Below are 10609 nucleotides of genomic sequence, written 5' to 3' on the forward strand. Positions count from 1 at the left end.
CGTGAACTTGGCCGGGGTTGGACCATTGCAGAAAACAGTAGCCCAGGCAGTCAGAAGTGGAGGACGTAGGGGGCGCCAAAGAGCAGCTTCCCCTTCTCTCTGGCTTGCCAGCCAGATCATTTTGAGGAACAGAGGACCCAGGTTTCCGGTTTAATTCCTTCCACTTGCAATCTTTAAAAAAAAGAAAGAAAGAAAGAAAAAAGCTACTTACTGACCACAAGAACTCCACCCCCTGTCCCCACCCTTACACCACATTCCAAGCCTTCAGTTGCTCCGAAAGCTCTCGGAACACTTCTTTGTAACCCACCCTACTCCATCAACTCCACCAACCCCACCCTGCCCAACCCCCTTAAGACAGAGCTGGCCAAGGAGAAGTGCAGTGGAGTGACCAGAGAAAATCCTTAGAGTAAACTCAGCTTCCAGGAACTGACCACTGGTGGGTGTTGAGGCCATTCATGGACACCTAACCATTCAAAAAGAAGGACTGTGTCCCCTTTGTGTCATTCTGAATGACTGAGAACCCCGGAGTCCTATCTCCATCATCACACAGGAAACTGAGTTCTTCCTACTCTATCAGGACCTTGAACCTTGAATTCATAAAGACTCTAAGAGCTCTTGAAACAAATACTTCGTGGACACAGTCCCTTGACACCACAGTAAGTGGCACTTGTCTTTTCTGTCTTGTTGCTTTCTGTGGAAGGTACTCTTATTTGAATGTATGCATGCAGTTAGGCAGGAGTGTAGTTTTTTTTTTTTTTTTTCACATTGCAGGGGCTTAATGATTTTTATCTGTCTATCTCCTCAAAGGTGGGGGGCTCTTCGAGGGCTGGGCGGATATCTAAATAGCCCTTTGATACATCTATAAGGCAACGAACTGTGTGGCAATACTGAGAATGGGTGGATTTATAAGACTGGGTGCTCAAATGTAAAATAGGTTTTTATTTTTGCTTTAAAAAAGGAAGCTTTCTTGAATGACCCGTTGTTGGTGACTGGTTAAGAAAGTCAGCCCAGTACTGAGGGACAAGAGACCTTGTCTGTGGAAAGCTACTCAAGAGGATATTACTTGCCAAATGTTCCCCATGTAAATGAAAACCACACATGGTATATGAAGTCATTGTGGCAAGAGGCAAATACGAATTAGAAAAACCTGTGCAGATGTGAGGATGATTTAATACTAAACCAATTTCTTAAGAAGACTAGATTTCAAAATCAGACTGCAGGCTGAGTTTGGAGGAGGTAGAATTCCACCCCTCTGAAGGCAGGGAGCTTCCCGATGACCTCTTTGGGTGCATCCATTCTGTTCTACTAGCAAAGAGGCAATAGAATTTTGTTCTGAAGATAGAGGGGCATGGGGGCGACGTGGAGGTATCTATTTTAACTGTTTTTCCATAAAATCGAGAGGGTCTCAGTTTTTCAGAGTTAGAAACTCCCAGAAGTTTACATAGCTTGCCACTAGCCTGTGTGGAACTCAGTGATGCTTTAGTCCCCACTCTGGTCAGCAGTGCAGCTCTTAGGCTATTCAGACCAGGGGACATTGATGGGCTGGTAAATGTTTCATAACGGGCTTTCCTGAAAAAAGAGCCCTAATCTAATCTTTGCCAATTTCTGTGTGTAAATGTTCCCACTATGGTTGATTTCAAACTACCAACATGCTGAATGCAGAGTTGGGAAGAGAAGCACACGATTGGTTCATATGAACCAGCATAAGCCAGCTCCTGTATACCACCATCCCTGGGTGTCTTTACCATCACAGACAGCCCTTTCTCTCTGCTCAGAGACTTCACCAACTCCCAGGCTAGAGGGTGCTGGCACTGGAAGATTCCAGGCTCCAGGGCCAGAGCTGGCCACTGTGCAGTGACCTTGGGGAAGACTTTTGCAGCAGACTACAGCAGGGCTGGCAGGTTGACTGGCAACATAATCCTTTGGTTTCTCCTCCAAGGTCCCACCCCAGCCCATCTCCCTTTGGGAGCAGCGTGCCCTAGAGTTATTGCATGGTGCCCAACAAGTGGGGAAAACAGTGAATGGAGTTAGAGGTCAGGGGTATGGAGGTGACTCTCTGTTCAAATGGCACCTGATAGGATGACCTGATGTGCCTTCACCTTTGCCAAAATCTCCCCCACCCCCGCCACTGGGCTTATTGGCTCAGTCTTTGCACAGGTGCTGCTCATGCTTCCAAGCTGCTTGTTGCTCTCACTGTAATCCTGCCTTCCCTTGTCAACGTGCTGACGGCCCAGCTGAGTTGCCAGCACTGACCACCGCAGTAGAAATCAGAAGCTGCCACGGCCTCCTTAGTGACTGCCAGCCTGGGTTTCTTCAGATACAGGGTGGATCTGGTAGAAGCAAGTCCAGAGATGGAGGAGTAAGCCCCGGGGATGGACTTGGCAGGAAATAACAGTCTCTAGCCAGGGTGCCCCATAACCCCCCCACCCCAGGTGCCTTAATTTCCAACGGCCTTTACAGAAATGTGAATTTCTACGCAGGAAACATTCATTAAGCAGTGTAGAAGAAAAAGCACTAGAGACTCCAGATTGAAGATGGGAATTATGATAAAGGCACCACCTACTTTGTTGATTGGTGCTGAGGTCAAATCAATTCAGATTGGTGGCAACATATTGAAAATTGGAAAGTGCAGTTCACATGGGAGGGACTGTCTTTTCCATCATTGTCAGGCAGAATTAACTTTCTAGATTAACTACAGAGAGGCCTGATGGGGGGGGCATAGGGGCAGGGTACATTAGTCAGAATAGGATTGGAGCTTGAGACATTCTTGGTGGTGACAGGCTTCAGGGAAGGGTTACTACAGGGAAGGAGGTCCCCTAATATTTACCGAGGACCCAGTAAGTGCCAGAGTGGTTTTTCTCATACATTACCTTACAGTAGCCCTGCAAGGTAAGTGTTACTTTCCCATATTACAGATGAGAAACCAAGGCTCAGAGAGGTAGATTAACTTCTGCAAGGTCACACAGCTGGTAGGTTACACCAAAGCCAAGCTCCCTTTGGGGACGCATCTTCAATAAGCTATCAGAAAGGATTGAAAAGGATTGCTAAAAAACAGAGGCTAGGGGAAGTCCTGCAAAGGCAAGCTAGCTAGTATTTTTTGTTTGTATTTGTTTTTGTTTGTGTGAAGGCAACCTTGGGTAAAAATATTTAAGTGGTTATTTCAGCAGAATTCTGGCTTCTACCTGGTCGCTGTGCAATAAATACCTCATGGCTTGGGGCTGTTTTGAGCTCTTCCTCCTCAGACCTCCATCTTCTCTCACCAGGTCACCCACTCTGCCCAGCCTGTGTTTTCCTCTGAATTCTCACGGCTCACAGGAGGCCTGCACAGTTACCAGTAGACAGACCTACCTGTGCCACTCCAGGGCCGTGTGATGTGGGCCAGGCTGAGTGCACTCTGGTCTCCTCAGTGCCCTCTACTAAGGGATGGGGTTGGCCTCCTAGAATTTCACTGTGGCAGCACTACTGGTATTTGGGCGGGATAATTTTTGCACTGTACGACCTGCTTGGCTCTGCCTACCAAATGACAGTAGCATCCTCTGTCTTTGTGACAATCAACAAAGAAAAAATGCCCACACATTTTCATGTGCCCCCGTGCCCTATGTTATCCCTGGCGGAGAACCTTTTTAGCCCCAGAAGCCATGAAGATCCGCTGGTTAGTTTTTGACTCTCGGCCAGGACTGTCTTCTTTCCCACATCCTTCTGTGTCTCCAAAGTGCAAAGTTACTGCTCTGTGATTGGAGGCAGGAAAGCCGAGTGGTTTCAGGAATGGGCATGAGTGATACCCACCCAGACTTGAGCTCCAGCTCTCATTCTCACCGGATATGTGTCCTAACCACTCCAAACATCTGTGTCATCACCTCTAAAATGGGGAGAAATAGTGGTACCCCTAAAGGGTTGTTTAACATCAAGTCCAAAGCCAAGTCCACAGGAAGCATGAGGGAAGGAAGCATTGGTTATGGAGAGTGTGGTGAGGTCCCTGTGTCTGGGCTCTCCATCCACTGGACTTTTCCTTCACAGCTCTCATTGCCAAAGTAACTGAATTCATGATTTGTGCACCCCTTTGCTTATGGCCCACACCCCCTGTAAGACTACGGTTTCCACGAGGGCAGAGAGAACCTGGGTCCTCCTTGCTCAACATTGAGTCCCAGGGCATGGTACACAGTAGGCGCTCAGTAGACAGTTATCAAGTGCTTGAAGACATATAATCACTGCCTTGTCTTTGTTGTCCAGAGCACACTGCCTTTAACAGCAAAGTAAATCCGGAAACCATTTTCCTTGGCGGTGGGAGAAGCCAGGATGGAAAGTTCAACCACCCGCCAGGCCTATGTGGAGACCACAGAATATGACTATGGGGAGGACACAACCCCATGCACGAAAACCGAGTTGAGGGCTTTCGGGGCTCAGCTGTTGCCCCCCTTGTACTCCCTGGTATTTATCGTTGGCCTGGTCGGCAATACCCTGGTGGTCCTGGTCCTCATGCAACACAAGAGGCTCAAGAGCATGACCAGCATCTACCTCCTCAACCTGGCCATCTCCGACCTGCTCTTCCTCTTCACGCTGCCCTTCTGGATTGACTACAATCTGAAAGACAACTGGTCTTTCGGGAACGGCATGTGCAAGCTGCTGTCGGGGCTTTACTACATCGGCTTGTTCAGCGAGATCTTTTTCATGATCCTGCTGACCATCGACAGGTACCTGGCCATCGTCCATGCTGTGTTTGCCCTGAGGGCCCGGACTGTCACCTTCGGGATCATCACCAGCGCCATCACCTGGGTCCTGGCCATTTTGGCTGCCGTCCCAGGCTTTTACTTTTCCAAGACCCAGTGGGAGCTCACTCAATTCACCTGCAGTCTTCATTTCCCTCACACAAGCCTCCGACAGTGGAAACAGTTCCAGGCTCTGAAACTGAACATCTTGGGGCTGATTTTACCTCTGGCGGTCATGATCGTCTGCTACACAGGAATTATACAGATTTTGCTCAGACGGCCGAACGAGAAGAAGGCCAAAGCCGTCCGTCTGATTTTTGTCATCATGATCATCTTCTTTCTCTTTTGGACCCCGTACAACCTGACTATGTTTGTGTCTGCTTTCCAAGATGTCATTTTGACCCATGGCTGTGAGCAGAGCAAGCAGCTGGACCTGGCCATACAAGTGACGGAGGTGATCGCTTACACGCACTGCTGCGTGAACCCCATCATCTACGTCTTTGTCGGCGAGAGGTTCCGCAAGTACTTGTGCCAGTTGCGCCTTGTTGCATGGCTCCCTTTCCTCCCCACAGAGAGGGTGGAGAGGACCAGCTCCGTGTCCCCCTCCACGGGGGAGCATGAGCTCTCTAATGGGTTCTGACACAGGCCTCTGGATCTGGATTTTGATCTAGGATCCAGACGCCGGCTGGAGACGAGGCAGCTTGGCTCTGCCGGCCAGATTCTGACCACTGACACAGCATGGAATGACGCCGCACAGGGCTGAGGGAGCTTAAAAGTGGTCCAGACTAGATCACCTCGGGGGCTTGAGTCTACTCTATGAACTTTTCCCTGGAGATGAATGAGTGAACAGGGGCAAAGGGGGCCAATGAAGGGCCTTGGCCCAAACAGGGTTTCAGATTTGTGAACATTAACATGTGCAAACAAAGTCACTGAGCATCTCCCATCTCTACCCCCACCACCAACGAAGTTGGAAATAGTGGTTTCCACGGTTGTCTTCACTTCCAGCCCAGAGCCAATCAGGAGCCGGCAGCTGCCTCCACCCACCCACCGCAGCCCCACTGTGGGTTTTAGGCTCTTGGAAACCCTGAGGGACATAGAACTCATGATGGAAGAACTGGAAACCTCTTGGGAAGTAGGATTGGGAAACTGCTGTTGGCAGTGGAACTTCCCTTAGAGAGAATTTTTATAGTCACCGAAGTCAAACAATTCAAACAGTAGGCTAGACACTGACCATGTGTATAATGCGTTGAACTTCTTGAAATAGCCATAGAGGGGAAGGAGTCATTATTTCCATTACCATTCCTTTCTTCCCGAATATTTTCAGAATGTCCCTTCTCTGTCAGTTGAGTGATATGGTAGTAAATTCTGACAGCTTTATTGCAGAAATTACGAACGGGCCAAAGGAGACGGTTGATTTCTCCCTCTGGTTCTCCATCCAAACCTTCTGTTTTTATGGATCAGAGTGCTGGCTACCACCTTGGACCCAGCAGCAGGAAAATGACCTGATGTGAAAGCTGATAGTATTTGAGCCTAGGAGACAGGACAATGTCTACCCGGCAGGGTGGGGTGGGGACTGTCCTTGATGTAGGAGGTTGAGAGAGCCCTTAACTCAAAGAAACTTATTTACCCAAAATGTCTCTAACACTTTATCTCTCGCCAAAGACCTATTTATCATGTCTTTATTCCCTTTTTCCTCAGACTTATATTTCCTTGAAAATCATTTCTCCAATAACAAAAATTATTTCTAAAAAAGCTTAAAAACACAAAAGGGAAAAAAACCAGACATCAACATTACCCATTTACTACCCAAAGACAACCACTGTATATTTTTTATGTATTTTCTTTTAGTTATTTTCTCTCTTGTGTGTATTTATGATTAGAATAAAGATGGACCTCTACTCACTCTTCTACTGTCGTCGTTTGTAAGTCATAGTATGTTTTGATCACATTTCCAGGTCAATAAATCATTTAAAGCATCGTTTTGGGTGTCGGTACTGATTTCCTTGGCTGGGACACACTCTAGTTTACTCCACCCATTTCCCCATTATTGCTTGCACAAATCAGTTCAATCCAGCATGGTGACTGAGGACCTGCTCCATCCAAAGCAAGCCCTGGGAGACAGAGGTGCCAGAGGGAGTTCTGTTCTCAAAGAAACCTCTGCTCAGTGGGGTGGACAGACACGGGGATGCCACCAGAGCCAGGGCGGGATGGGTGGGGCTGCCATGGCGCCCGTAGTGCCAGGGCAGCCCAGGGGAAGAAGGAATGCATCAGTCAGAAAGCACCCTAAGGGGATGGGTGTCCCACCTCACAACACAGTGACTGACCATTGGGCTGGCCTTTCTCTTTTTGGACACTAGAGATGTGCTTTTATCAAGCCACCCTCCCCTTTAGGCAGAGACTGGCTACGTTTGCAAGTTGTCTTTGTGCAAAGAAGGTTTAGAAAACTCATCTGGGGAAGAGGACATCACACTGCATTGGGCTTATACCTCCACATGCAAAATGTGGACAAATGTAGGCCTTGCCAGTGAAGGTGAATGTCAGCTCTCCAGTTGTAAACTTGCCAGCCCTCTCTACAGAGTGGAGAGAAAGAGGTTACATGGAATTAAGAAACATTCGTCCACTACTTTGGTAAAATAAAACGGCATCAAAAAACAAAATTTGATCCACAACAATATCGTAATGAGCAATGTTTCATCATACCTTCCAGTTCCATTTTTGAAATAATACTTTTATTCTCTTGCTACAAAGGCAATACATGTTCATTGTAGAAAACTGGAAACATGTAAAAAGCGCGAAGAAGAAAATAGAAGCATATGCACCTACTCAGATGCAGCCTCTCTTAGCATATTAATATTTCAGGGCATGTCCTTCCAGCATTGTTTTCTAAATGCGCATGCACACGTTCAATGGCGCTTTACATGTTTTATGTAACCTCAGTAAACATTGACACATAGGAAGTATTCAGTAAATGCTGGTTGGATGAATGATTCTCTGAGCCTACAACTTCTTTATAAAGCGAGGATAAGACTAGTATCTACCACCATGAGGCTGTTTGCGGGATTCAATGAAATAAAGCAAGGAAAGTGGAGTGATCTTTCTCCCAAACTGTCAGATACGAGACCTGATTCCTCCTGCACATGCTCAGGACACCCCAGCCCTTCCCAACTACCTTCCTCCAGTCACCTCCCTGCCCTGCTCCTGTATGGATGGGCTCACACCCCAGCTCCTTGTGACTGTCGTTCTTACTGTTTTCTCCATTTCATCCTTATGGAGAAGTTGCCAGAATAGCACATGGAATACAACTAGAAAGTTCAATAACTGGGGAATCAGTTCAATAACTGATACAGATATCCATGATTTTAAAAAGAATTTTATTGACATGCGAATATGCTTGTATTATCTTTTTGACCATTGATTATATATTTTTTAATTTATTGGGTTGACCTTGGTTAATAAAATTATATAGGTTTCAAGTGTACAATTCTGTAATACACGTCTGCATATTGCATTGTGTATTCACCACCCAAAGTCAGATCTCCTTCTGTCGCCATATATTTGACCCCTTTACTCTCATCTACCTTCCCCCCTCCCCCCTTTACCCTTTGGTAACCACTAAATTATTGTCTACGTCGATGAGTTTTTCTTTGTTTGTCTTGTCCGTTTGTTGCTTTCAGTTTTATGTCCCACATATGAGTGAAGTCATATGGTTCTCAACTTTTTCTGTCTGACTTACTTTGCTTAGCGTGATCACCTCTTGTATAGTTAATGTTAAATTTTAAAAAAAGAAAAAGATAGAACTCCTCTGGTTCATACTTTATAATACATACATAGGCAGAACCCAAAGATGGGAACAGAATATACCCCAAATTCCTATGGGACTATGTGTGTATCAGTCAGGGTTTGATCAGAGAAATGGCATGAGAGAAGGCGAGGGTTCCCCAACTGTGTGCTGAGGCACCCCTGGGGCCACAATAAATGCACAGGGGTGCCGTGGAATATTTCTAGTTTTCAAGGGCTGTACATTGATACCTTAGTTTCTTGGACATCCTGAGAACTGCAAGCTTAAGATAGTTCACAGTTTCAATATTAGATTGTAGGACATTCCTTTCAAGGTTGTCATATCTTTGCAAAGCCGGGTTTTTCAGTGGGTTGAGATCAAAGCAGTGGGGAACCGTAACTGAGGGTGACAGGGTCCAATGTATCCCAAGCCTGGAGAATGGGGCCGTGCCCAACAGGTGTACATACCCCATTGGTACTGATGATTTAAAAATAAAATCAAATGTGACTTTTCTTTCAATTTACATGTGCTTTCAGCTGTATGTTTTGTTTATAACAGCCATAAACAAAAATACTTACGTTGTTTGGCTCTAACCACTTACTAAGTGGAACCGTTTGGCATTTCTATTGGCTTCAGGGAAAAAGTAAGGAGACGTTAAGGGCGCCAGGCACTGAGAAAGTTTGGGCACCTCTAGAGTATGGATTTGCTTAGGAACTGGATTGTATGCAATTGTGGGTGCTGGTGGGTGAGTCCGTGCAGGCTGTCACCTAGCATCTAATGCTGAGCGGACCGTCTCTCTATGTCAGCCGCCCGGACAGTCAGGGAAGAAAGCTAGATGTGGACAACAGCAAGGACAAATGTAACCTGTTAGTACAAACGGCAACCCACATGGACAATTAGCCTCATGAGCACCGAGCATGTGGAGAGAGACCTGCAGAAGCTGCACTTGGGCACCTGGAACAGGATTTGGGAGCAGCGGAAGCTGCAATCGCTGTGGGAGCCAGCAGGTGGACAGCAGCGTGTGGAAGCCCCCACAGGGCCTGGCTCCTGCTTCCACCTTCAGGGCACAGCACCATAGCTGTTGCTTCACTCTTGCAAATCACATGCTAATCATCTCTCCTGGAGGACACTCACCTGGATCCCTACAGGCAAAGGATTCTGGGAAATGTCAGTCCAGGTTCACAAGACTGACACTGGACAAAGCCACCCCACAAGGTGATGCTTATTCTCTTCTGTACACTCTTTCAGTGCGTCTTAAAGGAGCACATCATAAGAAAAACTATTCTTAGTGAAAAGAAAGAAATGAAGAAGGATAGGGAAGAGAGGAGGGAAAGTTGAAGAAAGAGAGAGAGGAACAAAAGGAAAAAGATGAGCAGTTGTTTCTTTTTTAAAAATCTTTTTTAATTTTATTAAATTTATTGGGGTGACAATTGTTAGTAAAATTACATAGATTTCAGGTGTACAATTCTGTATCACATCATCTATAAATCCCATTGTGTGTTCATCACCCAGAGTCAGTTCTCCTTCCATTACCATATATTTGATCCCCCTTACCTTCATCTCCCACCCCGCAAGAGCAGTTGTTTCTTAAAGGAGCAAATTGGGATGAGCATTCCAGGATGAGAGTGTGGTGTGAATGAAGACCCAGAAGCACGACACCCTCTGGGAACCACAGAATGTTTGGTAGGCTTTCCGTAGTGTGCAGGGGAGACGGGGGAATGGGGGTGATGAGCTGGGACGTGGGCTGGAGCAGGAAGCACCACAAACTCAAAGTGAGTGGCTCACGGTGTACATTTTGAGCTCAGGCTTTGTAAAACAGGTGTTTATATGCCAGGAGACCCTGGGTAACATACCCCTGAGCTTCACTTTTTCTATATCTAGAAAAGCAGAGTTAAAATAATGGTAGTTATAAAGACTTGGGATAAAGGCCTTGCCGGTTGTGGTAATTGCTCAGAACCCTCTCGTCGCCTCACTGCTCAGGGCCCACTCTCTTACTGCTTAATCTCCCCAGTAGTCCAGGCCGCTGCCTCTTTGCGCCTTGTAACAACATGGCTAAAACTGTGTGGATTTCCATAGCTGCAAATGGGGAGTTAAAAACTATCTATGCAAAGCCTCTGTCTTACAG

General features: G+C 46.6%; 1 protein-coding gene across 1 annotated transcript; it reads left to right on the forward strand.

Annotated features, from left to right (window-relative positions):
- The first annotated feature begins 378 nt into the window (after positions 1–378).
- CCR1 (C-C motif chemokine receptor 1) lies at positions 379–6684 on the forward strand. Its single transcript, XM_019724043.2, has 2 exons — positions 379–656; positions 4231–6684. Exon 2 carries the CDS (start codon positions 4297–4299, stop codon positions 5344–5346), a length of 1050 nt encoding a protein of 349 aa, XP_019579602.2. The 5' UTR covers positions 379–656; positions 4231–4296; the 3' UTR covers positions 5347–6684.
- Positions 6685–10609: the final 3925 nt, after the last annotated feature.

This window comes from Rhinolophus sinicus, linkage group LG10, assembly GCF_036562045.2.
Source record: "Rhinolophus sinicus isolate RSC01 linkage group LG10, ASM3656204v1, whole genome shotgun sequence".
In the NCBI taxonomy this organism is placed as follows: Eukaryota; Metazoa; Chordata; class Mammalia; order Chiroptera; family Rhinolophidae; genus Rhinolophus; species Rhinolophus sinicus.

Bases quoted from the DNA above. Each gene is read 5' to 3' on its own strand.
- CCR1 (XM_019724043.2), top strand. From the start codon at position 4,297: ATGGAAAGTTCAACCACCCGCCAGGCCTATGTGGAGACCACAGAATAT.